This window comes from Lepisosteus oculatus, chromosome 4 (genome assembly GCF_040954835.1).
Source record: "Lepisosteus oculatus isolate fLepOcu1 chromosome 4, fLepOcu1.hap2, whole genome shotgun sequence".
In the NCBI taxonomy this organism is placed as follows: Eukaryota; Metazoa; Chordata; class Actinopteri; order Semionotiformes; family Lepisosteidae; genus Lepisosteus; species Lepisosteus oculatus.
The window spans coordinates 65137010-65163275 of NC_090699.1; the positions used below are offsets into that span (position 1 = coordinate 65137010).

Below are 26266 nucleotides of genomic sequence, written 5' to 3' on the forward strand. Positions count from 1 at the left end.
GGGGTGGGATTATCCACCAGACACGGCAGGCTCTGAGCCGAGGGCCCGGGGGAAGATTTCAATCTTTTTTATTTGTGTGGTAAAAGCTGTAACAGAGATCTCTCTCCCTGGATAAATGTATGTGTATCTGGCAAGAATGGGCACAGTGAATACACACAGAGGAAGAGTCATGTCAACGTCATTTTTTGTTAAGGAAAGTAAAAGATATCAACACCATGAAAAACGCCTCCATCACAGGGCCTACAAGGACCTGGAGCCGGGCATGTGTACAGCATGGCTTGGCCGTCGCCGCTGCGTGCAGGGGTGCGCGTTCTGATCGGGCTCTGCTCGTCCTTCTTCCTCCGGTTTACTCCCGGCCAGGCTCTGACTCTGTGGGCCCGGGCCTGACCCAGCCGGTCTGGGGTCCGGGTCTGGGTCTGGGTCTGCGCAGTCGCTGCGAGTCCCAGGTGGGGGGGGTTCCTCAGGGACTGTGGCGCCCCCTGGTGGCAGTCAGGTTGCGCAGCAGCTCCTGCAGCGCAGGGAGGAGCTGAGAGACCTCCCGGGACAGCGCCTTCCTCTCCCATGAGGCTTGGGAGAGGGCGTACAGGGAATCAGCTTGCTGGACTGCAGGACAGACAGACAGGGAGGGAGGGAGAGCTGGCTTTTACAACCTTTAGAAAGCTGAAAACGGCAGGCTGGCTGGCGTGGTCTTCTCAGCGTGCTCCCTCATCATGCTACACTGCCTCTAATGAGCTTTTCACTGGACTTTACTCCAGTTGGACACCTTCGCCACCGCTCGCCCCCTTCAACAGCCTCGAAGGCACGGGCGCCAGCCTGCCCAGCTTCTAAACCTCACACCACGCTCTGGAGAACAGGGGCCAAAAGCTCAGGGCGAAAAAGACCAGTCCGGATTGTATTCCGGAGCACTCTCACTCTGGTCCATCCACCTGTCCCTTTCCTAACGGCTTGATCCAGTTCAGCGTCGCGGTGGGGGAGCTGGAGCCTATCCCAGCGATCAACGGGCACGAGGCAGGGTGCACCCAGGAGAGGGCACATACAGACACGCACACACTCACGCCAGGGTCACTTTTCCCAGAAGCCAGTTAACCCACCAGCCTGTCTTTGCACTATGGGAGGAAACCCGTGTGAACCCATGGGGAGAGCACGCAAACTCCACGCGGACAGCACTCCAGGAATCGAACCCAGGGCCCAAGCACTGCAAGGCACTGAGCCGCCCTTAACCTTAAGGCAATTTCTGCCCATCTTAGGGAAGCAGGGAAGCAGCCCTTTGTGGCAGTAAGTGGCTCCTTTTGAGAGGTAACTTTCCCCCCACTCTGATGGAACCAGGAGACGGCAGAGGGAAGTGCCCTCACCCAGGAAGTAGAAGATGAGCGCGAGGGCCACCAGCAGGAGGGTCACTGCCACACACAACCAGGAGAACCGGCACAGCCCCGGGGTGCAGCAGGCACAGCACCTGCCCCACCGCCGCCTCATTGGGTATCCGGTCTGACAGACAGCCGGCGCGTCCAGCGCCAGAAGGTTCCCATTGGAGGAGCCGTGCTGGGGGCGGGGAGATCTGCTGCCTGGGGGAAAGGGGGAGACACAGGCCAGGTCAGTTCGGTCCTCGGGTATCCCTCCGCCAGTACGTCTGCCCTGCGATGCCGGAAACGTCCATCCCTATCATCCCAAACGCCTGCCTCCGTTATCTGGGCCTCTTCCACAATCCCAGCTGCCGGTGTGACACGTGAGGACGTTCTCAAGTGAGTTTATTTTCATGTGTCCGACACGGTCTCGTCCACAGTCCAGCCCTGACGGCCCGGTGAGAATTCCTCCGGCCTTGTGTCCCGCTCAGGGTAGTGACTCTGTTGTATCGCGGGGATTGTTGTGCTGAGGCCTGCCGCTGTGGCGGTCTCGGCTTCTTCGCCCCCCTCCCCGGAACCCCAGACAGAGAAAAGTGGGAACCCGCGTGCATGCTGGGAGAGGTCAGGAGCACTCACCGGCCTGCGTCTTGGCGCCAGGATCGGCGCAGCCGTTGAAGCGGTGCAGGTCGGCGATGGAGTCGACGGAATGCAGCTCGATCTCGGTCAGGTCCCGGTCACTGATGCGGACGAATCCCGCTGCGGGGGAGGGCGGAGCCTTTAGCATGGCTTCTGTCGTGGAGGGAAAGACGGAGAGAAATGGGAAGGCGGTATTATGGCTGAGGGCCTAAAGCTCGCTAGACTTTGTCAACGTGCCTTTCAGATCTTCAACAATAAACACAAAAATCAGTGCTGATCTGATTGGCAGTGTGTTGGGATGACTATCCCGGAGTGCTGATCGGATTGGCAGTGTGTTGGGGTGACTATCCCGGAGTGCTGATCTGATTGGCAGTGTGTTGGGGTGACTATCCCGGAGTGCTGATCTGATTGGCAGTGTGTTGGGGTGACTATCCTGGAATGCTGATCTGATTGGCAGTGTGTTGGGGTGACTATCCCGGAGTGCTGATCTGATTGGCAGTGTGTTGGGATGACTATCCCGGAGTGCTGATCGGATTGGCAGTGTGTTGGGGTGACTATCCCGGAGTGCTGATCTGATTGGCAGTGTGTTGGGGTGACTATCCCGGAGTGCTGATCTGATTGGCAGTGTGTTGGGGTGACTATCCTGGAATGCTGATCTGATTGGCAGTGTGTTGGGGTGACTATCCCGGAGTGCTGATCTGATTGGCAGTGTGTCGGGGTGACTATCCCGGAGTGCTGATCAGATTGGCAGTGTGTTGGGGTGACTATCCCGGAGTGCTGATCTGATTGGCAGTGTGTTGGGGTGACTCTCCTGGAGTGCTGATCTGATTGGCAGTGTGATGGAGAGCTGTAGTAGCCTGGAGCCACGATGCTGTGGGGTCAAGTGATCTTGCAGGGAGCCGACAGGTGTGAGCAGACCCCAGGGGCTGGTCACAAGCACCTGACGCTGCGCCTTCCGTACACCTGCTGGCGATGTCATTCATCACTTCATTAAACTTCAAGACCAGCTATTCCAGACCTAAACTCCCTCGAACTGCAGCTGAATGCATAGTGATTAGTCATTTCTTGAACTGAGCTTGCAGTACGAATTGCTCATAGATGACCTGACTTGAGCAAAGCACAATATTCAGGAGATGATCTGCTACTTGGCTTCCCATAGTTGATTGAAGCAGATCTTACAACCCTAAAATTTTACTTTTCGGCAAGACAAGAGGGGTCTACTCACACGAGTCTTTGTCGGGCCACGCCTCAGGATTCAGTGTCACTTGTTTTTGTTTTTGGGGTTGGGGGCAGGTTGCCCAAATTTTGGGGAAGCAGTAGCCACCCCGGTTCCCTCCTAGAACCACCCCTGCAGCTCATACAAAGAAGCTCATTTTCCAAAAACACCTCTCATACCAACACAAGAGCAAAGTCCATCCTTCCCTGAAGCGTCACTGTCTAGGATCATATGATTGGGCTCCCGGACTGAGTCAAGACAGCACTGAAACAACCACTTTTGGGCAGCTCTGTCTCTTGACTACCATTGTAACCTACTTCCCAGACAGTCACCCCTTTTCTGGACACCGAGCTCAAAGCATCTCCAGTCCACAAGTTCTGAAGTGCAGTAAAAGCTTAAAGCATTAATTCCACCAAGTCCATAGCTCCTCTTCCTCCCTACTCCCCACCCCCTTACCTTGTTACCCGGTCTCGAAAAAAATGTGTCGTCCCACGTTGGAGAAGTAGGGGTGTCTTTGAAGAAGGAGGCCCTGTCCCCAAAACAGTCCCGGTGCAGGAAGCCTGGACCTCAGAGATAGAGAGAGAGACGCATCCGAGTCAGAGGAAGAGCCGAAACATTTGCAAACAGAAACTCTCCGCTTCTCCCCAGCCCGCGGAGCTTCTCGGGAACGATTCCAGGCCCTGTTCCCTCCCTCCCTCTCCCTCTCCCTCTCCCTCTGTCACTCAGCCCCGGCCAACAGCAGGAGCCCCTGTCCTAAAATAGGAGCAGGAATGTGGGGAGTTATAAATAGCAGGGCAGGGGGATGATTCAATTATCAAACTCCGGGGCAGAGAGAAGGCACTGCATGACATCCGAGGACTCACCATGATCACAAAACTAACACTTCCTTCTCTTTCTCCCCGACCTGCCCCGACTCTGTGCCAGGACAGTGTCCCAGACTCTCACACGGCTGATCTCTCCAGGACAGTGGCCCAGACTCTCACACAGGGCTGTGTCCCAGGACAGTGTCCCAGGCTCTCACACAGGGCCGATCTCTCCAGGATAGTGTCCCAGACTCTCACACAGGGCTGTGTCCCAGGACAGTGTCCTGTAATATTCAAAAAGGGATATGTTAATCGTATAATAACTAATGACTGCTAATTGCTAATTAGAGTTTTGAGGTGAACTAAGTGATTATGTCATGCACAGAAAGGTTAATAATAAAATATTATTATTCTTTTTGAAACTACATATAGTTACATAATATTGCAAACAAAAACGATCCTTTGTAGCACCAAAGTAACGGCAAAAAACGAGCGATAGAGTGACACTGTGTGGTTATTCTACCGCAATACACGCAAAAAGTTTAATATTTTATTTTAATACTACAGTACTGTACACCATTATACTCTAACAAGGACTGAAAATGTAAATTTACAGCTGTATTAACTTGTTAACGCTAACAACACATGTGCTTCTGAAATTCTAAAAGATCCAGCGATGGATTTTAAGAGTCTTTGAAACACAAACAACTACAACACCCAGAATCCTCCAATACTGGTCGCTACTGACTTTCACGTAAATGCAGATTAAGAAAGCATTTGGAACACGCGGCCTCTGAGAATGACTCGACGGCGTTGCACAGATGAAAATGCGATTTAAGCACGAGAATAGGGGGCGAGTGGCAGAATTATCAGAGGTCTTGCCTGGGTGAGAACAATCCTTAATTTCGTTGAGATCAGAACTACATTTCCCATGGTGCATCGGCCCTCGGCAGTGCTTTGATCGAAGGACTTCGAGGGCGAAATTCGTTCGAGTCCGGAGTTCAGCGCTTCATCAGGGGCTAGAGTTGCACTAAAACAGTTGGGGCTCCCTGAAAACGCCGAGATGTTGCTTAGGGTGTTTTCTGGAAACCGGTTCGGGTTCCGAATGCCGAAGGAATTCTTACGTTGCGAGACGCCTGGATTTAGACAGCGCGTTCAAGCTTTCAGCGCCGAGGTGAGGAAGCAGACTCGATGTCGAAAGTAGATTGTTTTATTTCACCCTTATTTTCAAACCGGTATGGATCGATTAATCGAGACCGCAGGAGTTGCCCGTTTCTGTGCAATCCCTAGGGTCAACTGTACTGTAGTTTTTAATCGGCGGTGCAGAGAGGCGAGACAAAAAGTACTGTAGCTGCTGCCGCTACAGTAGGTGTGTGTTGTCGACTTCACGTATTGATTTTTTAGGGACAACAACGTTTCGGCAGATAAAACGATCACGACACAGCCGCGATCCCGATAAGCTTGAAAAAGTCGGCGCCTCGCGGCGCTGACAGATGTTCGCGCTGCCCTCGCGGGTACACTGGGCTCAGTGCGATACAGATGTTACCCCGGTGCCCGCAGGTCTGTGTTTGGGGGAGGGGGTGGGCATGCCTTGCATCTATCTCAGCTGCTGAACTGTGCTAATAAGGTGCAGCTAATCAATTGAAGTCTAGCTTTCTGCATGGAGTCCCTCTCGCTGTTAACATGCACAGAATGCTTGAATAAAAAGTGCACAATATTTCGGGTGCTTAGACAGAGCACAATAATTTGCAGCAGCTGAGCTTGACTTGCCTACTCCGCGATGAAAACCGCCTGACAGGTCTGTATAGCTTTCCAGCCGGCCCCACAGAACTGGCAATGGTTTGTGGAGACTTGAGGGATTGTATATGTGGGTGTGGTGCTCACCGCTCAGCAATCGTAATACAATGATGATAAAAAAAACTTATTTTACATAGCACCTTTAAAGGTAACCTCTCAAAGGGCTTTACAGTAAGGAGAAGAGCTAACAAGGGGAAGAGGCCACAGGACTGGCCCGATGAAACGCAAGGGGAAGGTGCCAGGAGGCAGACGTACTTCCTCAAATGAATCCCGTGCTTTACCAACAGTGCTGACACATGTATTCACGAGTGCTTCAGCACGCAGTCTGCCTCCGGGGTGGCTGGAAATAAAACCGAGTCTAGCGAGGGAGCGGGCTGATGGGGTGGGAAGGCAGACCCTCCGTGTCGCCTCGCGTGTGTGGAACAGGAACGGTAGGTTTGGAAGAGGACACAAGCCCTTAGCCTGGGACAGAGCAGTCCCCCGGGGAGTCGGGAGCCGGGCTGGAGGAGTTTCCAGTCTGACGCGCGCCGCTGTTTCCCAGGCAGGGGGACAGCTCCCGATGTGAGCCGGTGTAGAGCCGGTTAATATTAGGGATCAAAGGGCGGGCACAGGCGCGGTGTCTGTCCCTCACGCGGGAAAGGCACCTTGGACCCGGGACAAGGGGCGAGGAGCACGCAGATCGGCATGAGGGGTTCTCCCGCCGGGCCGGGTTCAAGTCCCAGCCGGGTTCGGGGGGGTCCGGACCCCAGAGCGTCCGGATTTCTGTGCCGCTTGACGTCGGTGCGCTCAGCAGCACGAAACGTCTAGACAGGAGACGACAAGATCAGCACAGAGACAGCACAAGGGATCAGCAGTGTAGCAGAATCTGTACAGAGCAGACGCGGACACCAGTTAAACACAAGCCTGTCTGAAGAAGAAGGGTCTGAGTCCGGATTCGCAGGAGCTCTGTCTTCCTTGGGGGACAGACAGGAGACCAGAGCCAGACAAAGGAAGGGTGTGAGGCGGGGAGTAGGAAGAGAATAAATCAGACAGGTACCGAGGTGCTAAAGCCATGTAAGAGAAGATCAGATCACTTTATCGGCCCTATACAATTTCTTGTATTAAGAATTTGTCTTTTTTCACATACCTTAACTTGCTCTCCAGGAGTCACACAGACAGGGAGAGAAGCTGGGGGTCAGAGCGCAGGGTCAGCCATTTATATGGCGCCCCTGGAGCAGCTGGGGGTAAGGGCCTTGCTCAGGGGCCCAATGGAGTAGGATTTCTCTGTTGGCCGCAGGATTTGAGCCGGCAACCTTCCAGCCACAGGCGCAGATCCTGAGCCACAGAGCCACAGAGCCACCGCTCTGCCCCATAGCAGGTTCCTGTATAGGTGAGCATGGGGATTGTGAAGTTCTCACAAAACCTGATAGGAAGCCAGTGCAAGGACTCCAGGACAGGAGTACTGGGATCACCTGCACGAGAGCGGGTGGGGATTCTGGCTGCCGAATTCTGGGCATGTTGGAGGGTGTTCAGTGTGGATTTTAGGTGCTCGTTCCCACATGACGAAGGAGGATGTAAATAGAGTGAAGATTTATTTACTAACTACCGTTAGTCGTCAAAATGAATTAGGGTAACAGCTGGGGGGGATACAGGATATCCGCTTCTCTCTCACGTCTCGGCTTGCATGGCTCTTCCGCGGAGCGCCGCGGCGTTGCCACGCCAACCTCCCCACCCTGTCGGGTGCTTCCCGCCCAGGGCGCCCCGAAGAGGACGGAGCTGTACGAGTTCCACCGGCAGCACGGGGCCCGGATGGTGGAGTTCGCCGGCTGGAGCATGCCGGTGCAGTACCGCGACAGCCACATCGCCTCCCACCTGCACACGCGCCAGCGCTGCTCGCTGTTCGACGTCGGCCACATGCTGCAGGTGAGAGAGGGCCTGGGCCGGCGGGGGGCGGGGCTCTGTGGGCCAACTGGGGGCATAGGGACTCCCCACAGCAACACCCCAGGTCCAGGACTGAACCCAGGCCCCAGCACTGTGAGGTGGCAATGCTGCCCATAATATAAATGGGCATAATATGATTCTTCGTTATTTCATATTACAGTGCTGTTGCAGCCCCTGTATAGAGCCCCATGAGAAGTCTAACGTGTGCCTGACTGTCCCTTGCAGACTAAGGTCCATGGGAAAGACAGAGTGAAGTTCATGGAGTCCTTAATTGTTGGGGATATTGCAGAGCTGAAGGACAACCAGGTAAGAACTGTCATCTGCAGTGCCGGAGTGGGCGGGGCCTGCTCCCTCCGGTGTGGGCGGGGCCTGCCCCCTCCGGTGTGGGCGGGGCCTGCTCCCCCCCCCCCCCGGTGTGGGCGGGGCCTGGACTCTTGGCCTAGGCGGAGCCCAGTCCCTTTGCTGTGGCAGTTTGATGTGCCATTTTCCTTTTTCTTCTCTACCCTTTCCTCTTTTTTCCATTTCTTTCCCTCTCCGCCCCCCCCCCCACCCCCTCTGTTTTGCATCCCGGTTTCACCCCCCCTCGTTTGCAGGGCACGCTCTCCCTCTTCACCAACGAGAAGGGAGGGATCATGGATGACCTGATTGTGACCAAGACGGACCAGGGGTACCTGTACGTGGTGTCCAACGCTGGCTGCTCAGACAAGGACTCGGCCCACATGCAGGTGAGGGAGCGAAGACACCGAGCCCCAGACACTAGGTGATCTCCGTTTTCTGCACCTGTGCACCGTTTTGCTCCACCCTTTTTGAAATCCCTTCTCTAGGGCCCTGCAGGGTGGTGCTGTAGCGCTATTTCGGTGATTGTTTCTGCATATGAAGTTGATTTTGAGTTGTGTTGTGGCACGGCCGTGACAGGTATCACAGTCTCATAGCTCTTGGGTCCTGGCTACCACTCCAGGCTCAGGTGCCTCTGTGTGGAGTCTGCATGCTCTCCGCCGAATGGCGGGAGTCTCTGGGTTTCTTCCCACCTTCCCAGGACATGCCGGCTGGGGTGACTGGAGTCTCCCCATTGTCCTGGCGTGCACGGGCGCCTGCGTGCGTGTGCGTGCTGATTTCCACCCTGTTTTGCACGCTGTGTCTGGGACAGGCTCTGACCCCCAGCCACCCCCTGTTGGAGGAAACTATGGCCAGCAGGCGATGGGAGGGTTTGGAGTTAGCCCTGTTGCCCCTGTGTCACCCAGCTGTTTTGAGGCGCACGGCCCAGCGCACCTCAGCGGTGAATCCCCGTTTGTGTTTTTTGGGTTCTGCAGGATAAGCTAAAGGAGTTCAAAGCCGCCGGACACGATGTGGACCTGGAATTTCTGGACGATGGCCTGATCGCTCTACAAGGTGGGGCGCGGGCGGAACTGCTGTGGGGGGGAGCTGGGGAAGGGAGTCCGGTGTCTCAGTTCAAACTGGCCTCGATCTCACGGTTCGAGCCCGTGCCCAGAACGCAGTGTGGGGGAGGAGGACAAGAAACTTTCCTCCACGGCTGTTTGGCAGTTTCTGGAGTGGCCTCGAGGCTCACGGTGGCAGCTGCCACCGTAGGTCCGGGTGTCTGACCGGCCGATGTCCCCCCCCCTCGGCTCTCCGCAGGTCCCTCCGCGGCCCGGGTCCTTCAGGCGGGCCTGGCGGACGACCTCGGGAAGCTGACCTTCATGACCAGCGCCCTGGCGACGGTGTTCGGGATCGCGGGCTGCCGGGTGACGCGCTGTGGGTACACGGGGGAGGACGGAGTGGAGGTGGGTCTGGGCCGTGGCGTCACGCCGCGGACGGGGGCCTCGCTTCCTCGGCTCAGCTGCTGGGCCGACTCGCTGCCCGGGGGGGTGGACAGGCTGTGGGCTTGTGTAAGAGCCAGCAGCTGGTGTCTCCTGCGGGGGATCGAAGGGCCGCCCGGGAGCTGTCTCATCCGCCTCCTCCTCCCTCCCCCAGATCTCCGTCCCCCGGCAACATGCGGTCCAGCTGGCCGAGAGGCTGCTGGGAGACGAGGAGGTCAAGCTGGCCGGCCTGGGCGCGAGGGACAGCCTGCGGCTGGAGGCGGGGCTCTGTCTCTACGGCAACGACATCGACGAGACGACCACGCCCGTGGAGGCCAGCCTGGTGTGGACGATAGGTGCGGCCCTGGCCCCTCCGCCTTCCTCCGTCTCCCTCCGTCTCCCCCGCCGCTCCGCGCGGCTCTTCTTGCGCCACGTCTCCCACGCCGCTTACAAGAACAGCAGTTCTCCGCCGACGGGGGGGGGCTGGTTTAACGGGCTTCGGCGGACTTCCCTGTAACCCGAGCGCCGCGCCGCCCCCCCCCCCGTGACTCCTCCGTGTGCGCTCTCGTTGCCAGGGAAGCGGCGGCGGGCGGCGATGGATTTCCCCGGCGCCTCCGTGATCGTCCCGCAGATCAAGGCGAAGACCAGCAGGAAGCGCGTGGGGCTGGTGTCCACGGGGCCCCCCGTCCGGCAGCACACCCCCATCCTGAGCCCGGACGGCAGGGTCGTAGGTGAGGGGCTGCCCGCCGTGGCCCCTGGCCTCCGGGACACGAGCAGCGGAGGTCTGGGAATATCCCCGGCACGGGCGGATCCGTTTCAGGTCTTCCAAAGTGCTGGCTGCTGTCAGGGTTGTTGCCATTGTCTGTGAGCAGTTCCACACTGCTGTACTGACGGCGGGTCAGTCCGCCCCCAGTTTAAATGCTTTGTGCCACTGATATAATAATAATAATAATAATAATAATAATAATTGCTTACACTTATATAGCGCTTTTCTGGACACTCCACTCAAAGCGCTTTACAGGTCATGGGGATCCCCTCCACCCCCACCAGTGTGCAGCCCCACCTGGATGATGGAGATATATGAGTGGAGATACAGTTTCACTTAGCCCACAGTTATACCTGCGTAACATGACTTATACATGAAATCAGTTTTGTATCTTCTTGCATTCTCTGCACATGTTTGTACAACAAGCACTGCCTGTAAAACCCGGGTGGCTCTCGCCGGGGCGTCACATTATTAGCCGGGTGTGCTGCTGCCTTCAGCAGTGTGGCAGAGGCCTGTCATGACAACGACACTCCCAAGGAATGTACCATTCTCGGGTGTTCTGACTGAGCTGTGTATACGGCATTTGCTGTATTCTTTCAAGAAAGAAAAAATAGTTCCATGACTGTCTATCCATATGTTTCTTTGAGACATCCAGCACTTGGGCTGGGCTTATATGCAAAGCCATTTAGGCTGTAAAACCTGAAACAGAGCAATTCCAGTTGAAGAAGGAAGCGATGGCAGATATTGCTACAAGGGGTTAATTATTAATTAATGAACCTCCCTGAGCTGTGCAGAGGTGTGTTGAAACAATGCAGGAGATGTCAATCGTTCTTGCCCTCTCCCTGCCCCTCCCCCAGGTGAGGTGACCAGCGGCTGCCCCTCCCCCTGCCTGAAGCAGAACGTCGCCATGGGATACGTGGAGGCGGAGCTCAGCAAGGTGGGCACGCCCCTGCGCGTGGAGGTGAGGAAGAAGGCGGTGGAGGCAGCCGTGAGCAAGATGCCCTTCGTGCCCACGCGGTACTACACGGGCCAGTAGGCCAGGGGGCCACCTGTGGGGCGAGCCGGGCCGCCCGGGTGGACCGCGGACCCCCACGACGGCGTTCCCCTCCCTACCCGCGTCCCAACCGCCCAGTTCCTCGGCCGGTTCAGTCCACATGGGCGCGGTGCCTCACTGGGAAAGCGGCCCGTCTCCAAAGGCCCTGGGGGTTAGGTCTGTGTCTGCTGGCCGTTCTGGAAACTGGCGCATCTCGTCTCCAGAGGGTGGGCGACAACGAGCACCCTCCCCGCGCGCTGATGAGTTTCCAGACGCACTGACCACAGACTTAACCTTTACGGCCAAAAGAAGAACCTTTTTTTTTAAAAAAAAAAATCTTTCTATATTTTTGTACTTCGACCAGAGTCTTATTTTCTCTAGTTCCAACTGAGCGCCTGAAGAGCAGAGCCGTTGTTGCGCGGAGGTGCGGGCGTCTGCGGGACAGCGGGTGTGCCCTGGAGGTCCTGCGGCGTCGTGGGCTGCCGCGCTGCAGAATCGGTCACTTTTGCTCCCGCGCATGGTCATCAGGAGGGCGTCTCCTGTGATGAGATCGGTCCGATGGGGGGGGGGCTTTCAGAGACCGCTCAGGATTGGCGCTAGGAAGTGTCACGTTTTCACATGTTCACCAGCTGCTGCATACCATTTCCCCTCCCTGACCACAAATCACATTGTAAGTTTGATTACACCTGAACTTGGGAATCCAGGTGAAGCAACACAGAGGCAGAGGCTGTTCGTCAGCGTGAAGGTGTTCACCTCAGGGAATCCTGACCGCTCTTGAACTAACAACACAAACTGTGGTATTGATTTTTTTGTGTTACCCACATCTCTAGGGACAGCGAAACTTTCTGTGCAGCTGTTCCCTGACCTGAAACATTGACCTGCCCGCTCTGCAGGTCAGCTCGTGCATCAGCGCGCTATTGTCTTTCTCACAAAGACCGCTCGCCCGAACGGCCAGCTGGGATGAGCTGCGGTCGTCGGCGCTTGCTGAGTCAGTGGAAAGTCCTGAGGTGACACGAGGGGGCAGTTGGCTCCCCAGATCTGGTTTGGTTTCGGGAGCCAGGGCTCGTTCCAGGTGGAGTCCGTGTGTTCTCCCTGTGCTTGCATGGGATCTGTCCCGCCTTTTCAAGGCATGCTGGACTGGCTGAACGGTGTCTCTAGATGAGCAGGGTGTATGCGTGCCCCTGTGATGGACTGGCTTTTCTTCCAGGGTGCAGTCGTGATTATCTGCTCTTCGAACTTATTGGGGGAGTTCGTCTTCTCAAGTATTTCCGTTCACACAGCATTTTTGTCATGCCCCCATCCCCAGCTCGCGCCTTACCTTAACATTTCTCTACATGAATAAAACCTTCATCAACAGGAAGGGTGTGTTAAGGGGAAGGAGTTATTTGTTATTGACTTTATATACCGTCTTCAGGGTCAGACAATCTCTTGTCAAGGTGTCCCGCACAGACACAGATTGAGAACAGTCTTCTGTTGCTTGTGATTCACCGACAGGACATAAAATGATAAATCGGTGGAATAGCAATGACCAGATGAGTGGACTGGGGAGTGACAATTGTTATTGAGCGTTTTGGAAGTGCAGTCCTGTGGTAATCTCCCAAACACGGACAAAGTACAAATGCTCTGTTCCTGCTGTAGCTACAGCGCGATTACACATATCGGGATGCTTGAACACACCCAGCACCCACAGAGCTGGCACCTGTCGGAGTTGTCCTGCCTCCTGCCCTCTGCTTCCAGGACGGGCTCTGGGTTTTTCTGGGAATAAGCAGCTTTTCCTCCAGTTTCCATTCCACCTTGGGTTTCCTCTAGATCTGCGCTTCCTGAAAAGCGACCTGAACACCAGCACTCTGTGATCTTTTCTTGTCCCCAGAAACTGCTCATTCTTTTCCTAAGTATCCGGTACACAGGCAGCAAAATTGGTGACCTGTTTGTGGGAGTCTTCAAGTAGGGAGCTGCGTCAGCAGGGGTAGGCTGCAAAGGAACAAGTAATAGGTTTATTCCCTGCTGAAAAGAGAAGAAGAGAAACACAACGTTTTGGCTGGGGAGCCTTCTTTGGGTGTCCTATCGGAGTCTCTCTTCAGCTGGAATGGAGGTCTTCAGGTCTTCAGAGGAAGGGTTACAGATCAAAGGAGGCGTCGTTTCACTCGTTAGCAGTTAACGAGCTAGCAGCTAGCTCTTTACCAGTTGGTTCCTCTGAGGATCTCATCCAGCTGGAGAGCAGCCTGGGTGTCAACTTCAACACTTGGCAGAGCAGTTTGTTCCACACTCCCACCACCCTTTGAGTACAGAAGGACCTCCTGTGTTTGGTTTAAATGCATGTCTCTGTAGCTTCCACCTGTGTTCTCTGCTTTATTTCATTGTTCATCCTGAAGTCCACTGGGCTGTACCAGACACCCACAACCCTTTGCGTAAAGACGTGCCTCCTGTTCTCTGTTTTAAATCAGTTTTGAATCCCACACAACAGAAGCCACTAGAAACCTGCAGCAAATATAACCCTTTTCTTCATTAAAGATGATGCTTACTTATAAATGCATGTTTTACTACTGTGCTCTTCCAATATTTTGTCATTTATAGGTTTGGAATCTAATGAAATAAAGAGATAATCCTTTTTTGAAGTCGTACGTCTGTTGCATTCAGAATGATAATGCAGTCACATTTAAGAAATTCTAAGACGTTTTAATAAGGAACTCTTGCGCCGCACGTGACAGATTTAGGCTCAGGGAGTGTGGGTTTTGTGGTTATTGTGGCAGCCTGCCTCAGTGCCCCAGGGTGCTTGGTTTTATCTTTCCCAGATTGCCTGTCTGTGTGGAGTTTGCATGTTCCCTCTGTGTTCATGTGGGTTTTCGCTGAACCCTCCCTCCCTGCGTTCCTTCCTCGGTTCTCATGGTCTCTCGTGACCTGTCGGACTAGGCAGGGGGCTCCACAGGACCCGGGTTCAAGGGCGCTGTTGTAAATGATGCTGACTTGGTCCCAGGCGGTCAGTTGGTTTGCCTGGTGAAACCGTCTCGTCGGCAGTTGCTCTTACAGAGACCGCAGAAACTCTGGGCTTCTGTGTCTTCTGACGGCTGACCTTGGGTTCGAGGGTCAGTATCTTAGCTGGGTGGGAGTCTAGAGGCCTTGACCACCCCAAGACCCACAGCAGAGCTGCCCCAGAAGAAGGGAGATGTTCAAAAAGAAATCTGGACGGCAAAGTGTTTTTTAAACCCTCATGTAATTAGTCTGCTTCGCCTATTTAGTTTTTTGGGTCTTTTTATTTCTTCTTAATTCTGCAAAGAGCATCAGAATACTTCTGATCACCAAGGACATTGTAACCAGTCAATTCCTCACCTTCCACCCCCCAGACTCCACAAGAATCAGAGACACACCAGCCTTTCCTACTCCACCTGCTTTATAGGGTTTTAAAGTTCAATGTTTACTTGCCTGACTGCCTATATAAATCTTTTGAAGGTCTGTGCGTGCACATGTAACCCAGGTTTTTAAAAGTGCCTTTCACACAACTTTGTCCCCTAGCGAAATGTTTGATTGTAAGTCTTGGGGTCCCTTCTGGTTAACGAAGATACACAGCACAGCACGCAGGAAAAATACACAACAGGGAGGTATATTCCACCGTGGAAATGCCCCGTGAAGTTTCTCTCCACCTCCCCCCTCCACCCTTGTGGACTAAAACGGGGACCATGTACAGGAGTTTCGTTGCGTGTGACTGAAAGACTACAGTTCCCGGGTCGCACTCCTTCCTCTCTCCTGCGTGGGTGGTGGGAGTTGTAGTTTTTCTAGCCCCCCTCCCAACTTGCCAGTTCTTCGCGACTACACTTCCCAGGAGCCCCCGCCGGCCGCGGCGCTCTGTGAAGCGAGCGAGCCGGGGTGTGTGGAGTCGCTACCGGGGGGAAGATGGTGGATCTTGGAGCAGCGGCGTGCACGATACTCCGTCCGAAACGCTCCGAAAAATACTTGCCCTCGCAACCAGGGATCCGGTATAGACTGCCCGGGGACAATCACAGATAATAGAGCCGAGAAACCGGCGGGAGAAGAAAGCACGTCTTACCCCTGTGTGTTTTTTTGGGGGGGGAGTTGAAACGTGTGGATCGGGATCCCAGACGGGAAGGGGAGAGCTGTGTCTGATCGAGGCGGCAGCAGCAGCAGCCAGGCGGTCGGCGTGGTATTTTTTTTTGAGGGGTGGGGTTGGAAAAGGGTTTGAATTGCCCCCTGAGCTGCGAGTCGCGCCTCTCCAGCCCAGCTCAGCCCAGCCCAGCCCAGCCCAGCCCGGAGGCCGGGTTGGAGTTCAGGCAAGCCGAGAGCCGCCGGGGGACATGCCGAGGAACAAGCGAGGGAAGCGTTCGGCGGTGAGCCGGGGTAAGTTGGGGGGGGGAGAGTCCGGCGGCGGCGGTGGCGGGGAGCTGGGGGTCCGTACGAGGCGTGCAGAGGTCGTGGTCTCCCGCACGACAGCCGACCCCCCGGGGGTGAAGCGTGCGGGTGGCGTGTTGTATCGTTGCTGGCTGGTCTGCGGCGGGCGTCGCCTGCAGGTAGTGGCTGAGCAGCTCCTCGTGGAGCTACCGGGCTGCATGTGCGGGTCGCAAAAGGGATTTACCCCAGCAGGGCGGGGGGGTGGGGGTTGTAAGGAGGCGATGGTGGACTTTTGAAATGCTTGAGGACTTTAAGACGCAGCGCCAAGGCAGGCTGGCCGGGAGACCCAGCTGGTGGGGTGGAGTGGGGTGGGGTGGGGGGGTCACCGCGTGGCGACCGTGTCGCTGCGGTCCGAGGGCGCGTGCGAGCCGGCCGGATCCGGGAGCCGCGAGGTGCCGGGGTGCGTGACGTCACGGGTCCAGGAGGGCGCAAGGTCACGTCACGTTTCCAGTTGACGGTTTTCGGGCTGCGGTCAGCTGCGTGTGAGATGTCCACTCCTGTCTTCGCTAAAGTAGCCTCCTGAAACCAACCGAGTGAGCCTTAGTGTCTTAAAGCCCAAGTTGGGGCAGGATTTCGTTCCGCCTTCTTGTTTGGGATCGGACGTGGGGGGAAGTGATGTATGTTATATGTTCGTGATGCAACACTTGTGCGAGGTTTGATGTTAGTTCAGTGCTCTACTCCTGTAATGCGTATCACAGGCGTAGTAGTTCAGGTGGGGAGCTGCGTCAGCCTGCGTAGGCTGCAAAGGGACAAGTAAAGGTTTATTCCCTGCCGAGTCCTCGCATCCGAAGAAGGCTTCGCGGCCGAAACGTTGTGTTTTCTTTCTCCCTTTTTTTTCCAGCATGGAATAGACCTTGCTCATAGGCGTAGTGCCGTACTAACAGTGAGACTCACTGAAACGAGTGTGCGAAAAAATCTGAGAGATCGGAAGTCGTCTTGCACCGTTTGTAACTTTTCCAGGCTTGTGTTTGTTGTTGTAAGGGGTGCTTTAAAAGGGTTGGTGGTGTGGGGGAGTGGCTTGGGTGCCCCGCCCCCTCCGCCGTGCCCCGCCCCCTCCGCCGCGGCCCCGCCCCCTCACGTGGCCGCGCAGCGTTGTGACAGCGGCGGGCCGGGATGTCCCGTCCGTCATGGAACAGCTGTGCGTGCTACTGCTAAAGGGTAGCCGCCTCCCTTTGCCACACAAATGCAGCTTCCTGCCTACGCGTTGCGCCGTTTCAGCAGGGGCGGTCATCCGAGTTTCCCGTTTTAACTTGAGGATATGGATTCAGTTTGATCCGAAAAGCAGGATCCTTTGAAAACGCCCCTTCCCTCACCCCCGCCCCCCCCCTCGTCCTGTATCTCCTCGGTCGTTCTGGTGAGCCCCAGACAGAGACGACCATAAGGTCTTTGAAGTGGACAGCGGGTCACGTTTCAACCTAGAGCGATGAACGAACGGCTTGTATGATGCCAATATAAATGCCCCCCCCCCACCCCCCCCCCCTCGAACCCCTGTTAACGGTGTTTTCCTTCCCGGTGTCTCTGCCGCGGCCGCAGGCTCTCTGAGGCAGGAGCTCCTCCAGCTACAGCTGTCCGCCAAGGCCGAGCTGCCCTGCAAAGGTAACTGTGGACCTTCCTCTTCCTCTCCTCCTCCTCCTCCTTGTCCCACCTGCATGGCTCCTGCTGCCGCTGGCCCGATCCCATTCCCGATCCCGTTCTCCTCTCATCCCCGCGCTGTCCCCATCCCCATCCCCATCCACAGGCACAGCCCTCCATCCCATCCTGCCTGCTGGCTGGCTGCCCTCATCCTCCTGTGTTCCTGCTCATGTGCCGGTTTGGCCCCCCCGCAGCACTTTCGTTTTAGAGCTCTTCCTCATTTCATGGTGAATGCCCCCCCCCACCCCCCCACTGTGGTTTTGCCCAGAAAGTCCCGATCACCTGCTTGACCTCACAGCTGGTCATCGCTGCCCCCCAGGGGGGCGGCGGCGGTGATGGCGGTGCCCTGGGACTGGGTCTCGCTCGTGTGGTTTTTCTTGAAACGTCCTCCACAGCCCGCTGGGAGTCTTGAAGCCGGAGCCGGGTGTTTCGGTCAGGAGCACTGCCCTGTGCCCTTGGTGTGTGTGTCCCCTGAGCTGTCAGGAGGACTGCCCTGTGCCCTTGGTGTGTGTGTCCCCTGAGCTGTCAGGAGCTCTGCCCTGTGCCCTTGGTGTGTGTGTCCCCTGAGCTGTCAGGAGCACTGCCCTGTCCCGTTGGTGTGTGTGTCCCCTGAGCTGCCAGGAGGACTGCCCTGTGCCCTTGGTGTGTGTGTCCCCTGAGCTGCCAGGAGGACTGCCCTGTGCCCTTGGTGTGTGTGTCCCCTGAGCTGTCAGGAGCACTGCCCTGTCCCGTTGGTGTGTGTGTCCCCTGAGCTGTCAGGAGCACTGCCCTGTGCCCTTGGTGTGTGTGTCCCCTGAGCTGTCAGGAGCTCTGCCCTGTCCCGTTGGTGTGTGTGTCCCCTGAGCTGTCAGGAGGACTGCCCTGTGCCCTTGGTGTGTGTGTCCCCTGAGCTGTCAGGAGCACTGCCCTGTGCCCTTGGTGTGTGTGTCCCCTGAGCTGCCAGGAGGACTGCCCTGTCCCGTTGGTGTGTGTGTCCCCTGAGCTGTCAGGAGGACTGCCCTGTGCCCTTGGTGTGTGTGTCCCCTGAGCTGCCAGGAGGACTGCCCTGTCCCGTTGGTGTGTGTGTCCCCTGAGCTGCCAGGAGGACTGCCCTGTGCCGTTGGTGTGTGAACGAGTACAGGGCCTGGAGCAGAGGCAGACAGCAGCTGGAATTAAGAATCAAGCCGTGCCTAGCCTTGCTTGGTCCAGAAACCTGGTGTTATCTGTTTTGTTGGGTGCTTTGTGTGTTTTTGATTAGATAACGTGAGAATGCAGCAGGCTGGCTTGCTCCTCTGGACCTGAACTCTGAACAGCTGTTGCAGGGCTGAAGAGGGAGGAGAGAGAGACGGAGAGGCGGGTCTCACTGGTTCTCTTTCTCCTCTCTCCCGAGCTGAGCCCCTTCCCGGCTTGACTGGGGAGGGGCTGGAGAGCTCAGGTCTGGGGGCTGCGCTGTGCTGGGGTGTCCTGGACAATTCGGGCCTGCTGCTCTTCTCCCGGCCTCCTGCTGCCCCCTGAGCCCGTGGGCCGGCACCAGGTCTTTCCCCGAATCCCGAATGGATGAGATGCCACGGGATTCTCATGGGAGTGGCGCAGTGCCTACCAAGGAAATCCAAACCGGGACACACTTCCTGAATCAGCCAGCGGGGAGATGGCAGTACACTGGGAGCTTTCTGGGCCGGGCCGTGAGAGGTGGAGGAGCTGCGTGTGTCGGGTGAGAGTTGACCCGGGACGGTCAGGACTGGCTCGGCGCGTGTGGGGAGTACCTGCGTCTCTGGGAAGTCTGTCCCCAGTTATTAGTAACCAGCGGTGTTGGTTCACGTGGTCCTGTTCTCCCTGAGGCTGCTGAGGCTGGGACGTCTCCGGAAAACCCTCTCTTCCCCGCGGAGGTGTCGGAGAGGACTCCGGCTCTCCGCGCCCGTCTCCCTCTCTCTCTCTCTCTCTCTCTCTCTCTCCGTGCTCCGTGTGGTACTTCATCCTTCATTCGGCGAAACGTCACAGTCAGGGGGGTTCAGATCCGGAACCCTCTCTTCCCCGCGGAGGTGTCGGAGAGGACTCCGGCTCTCCGCGCCCGTCTCCCTCTCTCTCTCTCTCTCTCTCTCTCTCTCCGTGCTCCGTGTGGTACTTCATCCTTCATTCGGCGAAACGTCACAGTCAGGGGGGTTCAGATCCGGAACGCTCCGGTCCCTCCTGGGTGTGGGGCCCGGGTGCGAGTCGGGGAACCAGGGAGCCAGCCAGCCCCGTTGCTGTGAGGCTCGGGAGGGAGGGAGGTGCCCTAGGCCTCTCTGGGAATTCGTCTTTCTGGCGAAAGATTAGATACCGGGTTTTTTTTTTTTAACTGAGAGGGCGAGTTCTTTGCAGATCTTGGTTACCTTGGTTCTCCAGCCCCCCCGTTGCCCCTCGATTTAAGCCTCGAGTACCCGCAGGCAGCCGCGGACGGCCGCCGTGATCATCGTGATCATCGTGATCATCGTGATCATCGTGATCATCGTGATCACTTCCTCCCTCTCTCCCTCTCTCCTGCAGGGGCGCGCAACGGCGGGAGGGCGGACTCGGGCGCCAGCGATGACGACGTGGCCAGCGAGGCTCTCAGCCACTGCAGCAGCGCCAGCGAGAGCGCCTCCGTCCTGGAGGAGGGCACGGGTGAGTGGGGGGGGCGCCAGGAGACGACCTGCCGCAGGAGACGGGCGCCCGCGCTGCAGTCCGGTCCCGGAGCAGTGGGCCACGGGCCCTCCGCCTCGCGATCGCATGACTGCCGGATCTGGCCGCTGCGCTGACCTCGAGTGCAGCTGGGTGTCCTGCCGGGGCCATCGGGGTGAGGCCCGGAGCCCTGACCCTTACCGCCTCGCGCTCCCCTGCCTCCTCAGCTCGGCTCAGCTCTGGAAGTTCGTAACCGGGGGAGACTGTCCGGCCCTACGGGCCTGCATCCGTTCGGAACCGGTGCTGGTGGGTTCTCGCGGGTTTAAAGCTGACTCGCGCGCGCGTGTTTGTGTGTGTGTTGCAGTCAGCGAGCCGGTGGACGAGCAGGCAGCTCAGGAGGAGACCGAAGACAAGCTGAAGCAGTGCATCGACGATCTCATGGACAAGAGGTAGGCGCCCCACCTCCTCGGCCCGGCTGAGCGGACCCTCTCCTCCGCTCGTGCGGAAGGGCGGGCCGCCGGGTGCTCGTCTCCTGCTTGTTCTCTGCGTTGCTCTCTCTCTGCTTCTTCATCGTGCGCCCCTCCTCCTCCCCCCCACGGAGCAGAGACACCGGCCCCGTGCCGAGTCGCAGTCCTGAGCCGTGCGTTCTCCCCTCTTCCCGTCCCCCGCAGCACGAAGACGCGGCTGGCCGCCCTGGAGAGCCTCCGGCTGGGCTTCTCGACGCGGCTGCTGTACGAGTTCCTGCTGGAGCGCACGCTGACCCTGGCCGACTGCCTGGAGAGGAGCCTGCGCAAGGGTGAGGGGAGGGGGGTCGGGGGTGAGAGGTCGAAGGTTGCTGGGGGGTGGGGGTTGGGGTGAGGGGATGGGGGGTCAGAGGTCAGAGGTTGAGGTGAGGGGATGGAGGTCAGAGGTTGAGGTGGGAGCTCGGAGGTTGAGGTGAGGGGTCAGAGGTCGGAGGTTGAGGTGAGGGGTCAGAGGTCGGAGGTTGAGGTAAGGGGTTAGAGGTCGGAGGTTGAGGTGAGGGGTCAGAAGTTGAGGTGAGGGGACAGATGTCAGAGGTTGAGGTGAGGGAATGGGGGGTCGGAGGTTTGGAAGTGGGTGGGGGTCAGAGGTCGGAGCGAGGGACAGGAGCCAAGTGATGGATGATGAGTGATGATGAGCGCGGAGAGGAAGGCACTAGGCAGCGCCAGGGTGCAGGAAGTAGCTACACAGGTCTCATACTCTTGCCCTCTGTCGCCCCCCCGCAGGGAGTGGCGAAGAGCAGGCCGCGGCGGCCGCCGTGTGCGCTCTGCTGTGTGTGCAGCTGGGGGGGGGCTCCAAGGGGGAGGAGGGGTTCGCGACGCTCTGCCCCGCCCTCAGCACCGTCCTCAGCGACGACTGCGCCAGCACGACGGCCAGGCGGAGTGTGAGTACAGCCCCTCCGGAGGAGACCCGTGTCCCTTTGCACCTGTCCGTCCACTCCTCCCTTTCACGTTGCCGGCTGTGTCCTGGCTTGACCGCTTTCAAAATCTGAGCATCGTAACCGGCAATCCTGAGTGGCTTCTGCGTTGAGACCCCGTTGAGACTGCTTCGTGCGTTTGCTGGTGAGGAGGCCGGCTTTCTGTTAACCAGGCTCTCTGTCTCTGTCTCTGTCTCTCCCTGACCAGTGCGCGGTGGCCCTGGGGATGTGTTGCTACGTGTCTGCTGCTGATAACGTGGAGGTAATGACGACCAGCTTGCGTTCTGGAAATCCGGGTGGGAGTCGTGTCTGGGATTAGAAAAGTGGTTTCAAGTTTCTCGCCCAGTCTGGACGCTTTCCTCCGAGGACAGGCCCCGACCTGACCTGCTGTGCCTGGCTCATGGCTCTAGTCAGGCTGTGGTGTTGTGGCTTGATGTCAGTTGGAGGCTTGGTACCTCCTCATTTGGTGCTCACTCTCCTGCCGGGGGTCCGTGGAGCTCAGAGAGCGTTATTGGTGGGCGTGTCAGAGTAGCACATGGCCTTATTCTCCCTATTCAGATTCAAGACTTTCTCCTGTGACACGTGACATGATCTCAAAATTTTTGCCGGGTGTGAAAATATGGATAAAATCTTGAACTTGAGCAAAATGGAGAGTAAAAAAAAAGAGCTAAGAGTGACCCGTTTTGTCGTCCAAAGATTTAAAAGCATTTAGAGCAAAAAAACTTCAGTCCAAGCCCATATTTCCAGCCGCTTGGAATGGCTCCATGTTGAGTTGTGGGCGTGGTCCTCTGTCTCTCCTCCAGGACCTGTGGAAGTCTTTGGGCCACCTGGAGAGCGTGTTCAGCAGCTCGTACCCGGGTCGCGATGGAGCCCTTCCTTCCCACAAGCCGGGCACCCTGGGGCTCCACTGCGCCGCCCTGCAGGCCTGGGCGCTGCTCGTCACGCTGTGCCCAGCCTCCCGCCTGCATGCCCTCCTGGAGCTGTGAGTAGTGGGGTCTCTCCCGCTGGATCGCAATATTTCTGCGGTCGTGTTTCCTCAAGGAGGGGAGGAGCAACCTGAAGGATCCTGATGCTCATTTTTCTCCCGCTGCTTTTCCTCCTCGTCTCTCTACCTTCTGATCACTCTGTCCTAGAAGCATGTTTCCAGGCATCGAAGCGCCTAACTGACGCGTCAGAACGTCTAGTGTGACTCGCCGTCTCTGGGGGAAAGAGATGCGATAGAGGGAGGGCCGCGGCATTTCTTCAAACTAATGTTTTTTGCGGCGGTTCAGTAAGATTGTGAAAAGTCCCGCGAGTTTCTCGTACTCCGTTTCTCACCCTGTTTCTCTCTCTCTGTGTTGCGCGCAGGCACTTGCCCAAACTGCAGGCCTGTTTGGCCAGCAACGATGTCCACTTCCGGATCGTGGCCGGAGAGACCATCGCCTTGCTGTTCGAACTGGGACGAGAATTCGATGAGGTAAGGGTCAGGTGTGGGTTTTTCTTTCGCATGGCGCCCTTCACGCCAGAGCAATCGCAGAGCGCTGTGCGACAGTAAAAGCAAAAGGTGTGTGTATAGATAGATAGATACTTTATTGATCCCATGAGGGAAATTGCAGAAGGTATACACCTTTGAGATAAGATCGGGCTTCCATCGTGATGATATGCAACGTTCCGTTTCTGGAGTTTTTCTACGGATTAAAAGGGGAAATTTGGGAACAGGATCCTAGATGCTGGATGCCCGAAATCCAGCTGGGTAAAGACGGTGTTTGGGAACAACCAGAAAATCAGTGTTCTCCTGTCTCGGTGAGTAGCAGTGAGGAGCTCCTGTTGCTTGGGACGTTCTGATATGTGAAGGATTTCAGTTGTCGTTTTTTTTTTGCTCCGTTATAATCGGTTAGAAGTCCAGTCCCTGGTAGGCCCGGCGTGAAGACACGAGCTCTGCAGCACGCAGCGATGAGATCGGAGAGGCTTGCGTTGTGCGGAGTGAAAGCAAAAAAAACAACAACAACTGGCGATTCAAAATTTGTTCTGCAAAAAAAAAAAGTGCTTGAATGATTCCCCCTCCCACCGAGGGACGGAATCTGTTAAAACAACCCGAGCCCGCTCGTCGACTAGATCCCCGCGGGCGTTCTGGGTGGGTGACGGCCCCTGTGTCCCCGTTGGCAGGACTTCCTGTACGAGGACGCCGCCGCCCTCTGCGGGCAGCTGAAGGACCTGGCGACCGACAGCCACAAGCACCGCGCCAAGAGTGACCGGCGCAAGCAGAGGTCCATCTTCAGGGAGGTGCTGCACTACATCGAGGTGAGCGCGTCGCCGGCCCCTCTCCCTGTCGCGTTCCCCGTCGTTGAGGTCGTCGCTCTGGGCTGCGGCCCCAGAAAGGATGTGAACGCCTTCCTCGCAGAGTGAGGCAGTCTAACGGGGATGTTCTGAAATTCGGATCTTATGTGACGGCCGGCGAAGAGTGCTTCTTAAGTTTGTTTTTTTAATGTCCGAGATGTATGCATGGTTCGCCTACTTGATACAGCCCACTCACCGTGGGAAAGTTGTGCGATGCGGTTACCATGGAGACCGTTGGGGGGGGCTCCGGGGAGATGCGTGACCATGGCGACGTTACGCTGGGCAGGCTGGTAACCCTGCCTCCCGCCGTCTCTCTCGTCCCCCCAGAGCGAGGATTTCCCGGAGGAGAAGATCCGCTTTGGCGTCGAAAGTCTTTACATCGACTGCTGGATGCGCCGGAGGACCTACGATGCCTTCAAAGAGGTGCTGGGCTCGGGAGTGCGGCACCACCTGCAGGTGAGGAGGCGAACTGCGTGGGGCACGGGGGCGTCTTCAGCTCCCGTGGCGGGACGGCGCGGTGGTGGAGGGGGGAGAGGCGTAGCCGGGGCCCGAGGGCACTGACCACCCTGTCCTGCTCTCCTGTGTCTGCAGTGGAACCAGCTGCTGAGGGACGTCTTCGAGCTGGGCCCCGCGCTGGTGCTGGACAGCTCCGTCAAGGCCAACAGGATCTCCCGTTTCGAGAAGGTCAGGGTGCCGCCCGCCTGCCCTCTATCCTGCCCTTGGTTCCCGGCCCTACCCCCCTGCGCTGCCCCTGACACGCCCGCGGGCCCGGAACCGGTTCCGAGGCGCGTCCTGATCCCAGCCTGAGGGAGGCGCCCCGTTTCGGTTTCTGTCTAACAGTATATTTACGAGTCTCGAGGCTTCAGGGGGCGGCGCTGTAGCAGCAGTGGGAGGGTCGCGGGTTCGAGTCCCTGCGGCAGCACAGCTCCTTGACCCAGCTGGCTCCTGCTCTCCCGGCACTGTAAACGGCTGAATCCCCACCTGAGTCCCGTCGGCTTTTCCCGGCAGGAGTCCCCATCCGGAGAGGCAGCAGAGATGTTTGTTTGGTTGGTTGTTTTTTTTTTTTTTTTTAAGGGGGCAGAATAAATTAAAATCGGTGCCGTTTGTCTTCCAGCATCTCTTCAACGCGGCTGCCTTCAAGGCCCGGACGAAACAGAGGAACAAGGTTCGAGACAAGCGGGCGGATGTCATGTAGGGGGTGCAGTGTGCTGGGTCAGCGCTAGCCACCTTCCTCCTCCTCCTCCTCACTTGATTGCTGCTGCCAATCCAAGACCTCACATAGACCTTGCAGAAGAAGAGTGTGTGTGTGTGTGCGTGTGCGCGCGTTAGGGATCCTTCTTATTAAAGTTTTATTTAACACCAATTAAAAAAAATAATACTGCAAATCAAGGAAGTCAAGGAGGAGAACGGCACGTTCCTACTCGCGTAAGATCTTCAGATACCACAGACGAAGAGATTTTAGTTTCTAATTTATTGAGCTCGGACGAACAGCAAGTGTTCCTTTTTTTTTTAGAAAAAAAAATGTTTACACTGACTTTGTAGTTCGGTAGGGAAAGGGGAGCGGGGTTGCAAATGGAAGATTTTTGTAGTTTTTCTATGTCAATTTTGTATGCTGTCTTTTCATAATCCATGCAGAAATTACAGGAAGCGCAGGGGTGTCCGTGCTGCACGAGGCGGGACACTTGCGGGTAGGATCTTTGTCCCCCTTCGAGCAGGGGTGTTCAGCGTTGAGGCCCCTCCAGTCCGCTCCATGCTGCGTTCCGCAGTTTTTCCACAGCCAGCTCAGGAAGTTGCAGTGAGGGCAATGAATCCAGCCATCCGGGGGCTGGTCCCCTCCCAAGTCCAGCCGCAGACCGGATCCGATCGGCCCGGCTCGGGGTGTCGTGAGCATCTCCAGCCCGGGGCCCATCGGCGTTTCGGATCTGTGCAGATACACTAACCTTTACCGGCGTGTCTTTCATTTGACGCGCCGTTCAAGTTAAAACGAAGGATTTAAAAAATATATATATATTTTTAAGCATTTTTTATTTCAGAAATGAAATATTCTTGCATCAGGAAAGGGAACAGAGTAATACTTTATTTAGACTGGGAGCTAGAAGCGTGTAGCCTGTTCACAGGGTGATCTGGGTGCTCAGGCACTGCCAGCAGCGCAGCTTGTGCCAGGTCCTGCACACATGTGAGAACAGCACAAGATTGTCTTGAAAATGATAGTCCTTAACTATTGAAAACGGGGTAGCAGTGAAGTGTTACCCAGAGGGTAAAAAAAATGCAAAATTTGCTGATTGTGAGCTGTATAATTCTAGAAAATAAAACTTGGAAAATGCACCGTGGTTTTTGCCTTAAAACAAAACAAGAGAACCGGCTGTGCGGCCGCGGTTCTGCGGCTCGTTGTCGGGCGGTAAGGTTCCCCCTCTTCGCTGCTGGGGCGTCGCGTGCAGGTCCGGCGTCGCCCCCCCCCCCGGTTGCTGGGAGGAGTCTGGACTGTGCAGGCAAAACAAAACCCCCAATAAACTGTCCGAGTGGGGAAATTCCCCAGTGGACTGTTCTCGGGCGCTG

The 26266-nt window shown here is 56.7% G+C and overlaps 3 protein-coding genes across 4 annotated transcripts; 2 read left to right on the top strand and 1 right to left on the bottom strand.

Moving 5' to 3' along the window:
* Window positions 1-52: 52 nt before the first annotated feature.
* Window positions 53-3900, bottom strand: LOC138238450 (uncharacterized). The gene is made up of 4 exons (XM_069189544.1): window positions 3649-3900; window positions 1977-2129; window positions 1353-1562; window positions 53-603 (listed from the first exon to the last, which is right to left on the bottom strand). Exons 2-4 carry the CDS (start codon window positions 2122-2124, stop codon window positions 461-463), a joined length of 501 nt encoding a protein of 166 aa, XP_069045645.1. The 5' UTR covers window positions 2125-2129; window positions 3649-3900; the 3' UTR covers window positions 53-460.
* Window positions 3901-4778: 878 nt separating this feature from the next.
* On the top strand, window positions 4779-13915 carry amt (aminomethyltransferase). Its single transcript, XM_069189546.1, has 9 exons — window positions 4779-5169; window positions 7527-7694; window positions 7938-8018; window positions 8306-8437; window positions 9023-9101; window positions 9348-9493; window positions 9684-9864; window positions 10084-10239; window positions 11132-13915. The coding sequence occupies exons 1-9, from the start codon at window positions 5059-5061 to the stop codon at window positions 11308-11310; spliced, it is 1233 nt and encodes a 410-aa protein (XP_069045647.1). The 5' UTR covers window positions 4779-5058; the 3' UTR covers window positions 11311-13915.
* Window positions 13916-15520: 1605 nt separating this feature from the next.
* ifrd2 (interferon-related developmental regulator 2) lies at window positions 15521-26033 on the top strand. Of its 2 annotated transcripts, XM_015348259.2 has the most exons (13): window positions 15521-15657; window positions 17242-17304; window positions 19843-19959; window positions 20321-20405; window positions 20628-20752; window positions 21204-21361; window positions 21603-21656; window positions 22198-22376; window positions 22742-22850; window positions 23540-23674; window positions 24038-24166; window positions 24302-24394; window positions 24825-26033. In XM_015348259.2, exons 1-13 carry the CDS (start codon window positions 15615-15617, stop codon window positions 24903-24905), a joined length of 1371 nt encoding a protein of 456 aa, XP_015203745.2. In that variant the 5' UTR covers window positions 15521-15614; the 3' UTR covers window positions 24906-26033. The 2 variants fall into 2 exon arrangements, with proteins under 2 accessions (XP_015203745.2, XP_015203746.2); XM_015348260.2 differs by lacking the exon at window positions 17242-17304.
* Window positions 26034-26266: the final 233 nt, after the last annotated feature.

What these genes read in the sequence shown, in the direction of transcription:
- LOC138238450 (XM_069189544.1), bottom strand. Translation starts at nt 2,124, where the DNA reads ATGCTAAAGGCTCCGCCCTCCCCCGCAGCGGGATTCGTCCGCATCAGT. An exon ending in TGGCGCCAAGACGCAGGCCG is followed by an intron (nt 1,563 to 1,976) that starts GTGAGTGCTCCT and finishes CCTTTCCCCCAG; the next exon opens with GCAGCAGATCTCCCCGCCCC. An exon ending in GCTCATCTTCTACTTCCTGG is followed by an intron (nt 604 to 1,352) that starts GTGAGGGCACTT and finishes TCTGTCCTGCAG; the next exon opens with TCCAGCAAGCTGATTCCCTG.
- ifrd2 (XM_015348259.2), top strand. Translation starts at nt 15,615, where the DNA reads ATGCCGAGGAACAAGCGAGGGAAGCGTTCGGCGGTGAGCCGGG. An exon ending in CTGCATGCCCTCCTGGAGCT is followed by an intron (nt 22,377 to 22,741) that starts GTGAGTAGTGGG and finishes TGTTGCGCGCAG; the next exon opens with GCACTTGCCCAAACTGCAGG. An exon ending in TGGGACGAGAATTCGATGAG is followed by an intron (nt 22,851 to 23,539) that starts GTAAGGGTCAGG and finishes CCCCGTTGGCAG; the next exon opens with GACTTCCTGTACGAGGACGC.
- amt (XM_069189546.1), top strand. Translation starts at nt 5,059, where the DNA reads ATGTTGCTTAGGGTGTTTTCTGGAAACCGGTTCGGGTTCCGAATGCCG. An exon ending in CAGCCTGGTGTGGACGATAG is followed by an intron (nt 9,865 to 10,083) that starts GTGCGGCCCTGG and finishes TCTCGTTGCCAG; the next exon opens with GGAAGCGGCGGCGGGCGGCG. An exon ending in CCCGGACGGCAGGGTCGTAG is followed by an intron (nt 10,240 to 11,131) that starts GTGAGGGGCTGC and finishes CCCCTCCCCCAG; the next exon opens with GTGAGGTGACCAGCGGCTGC.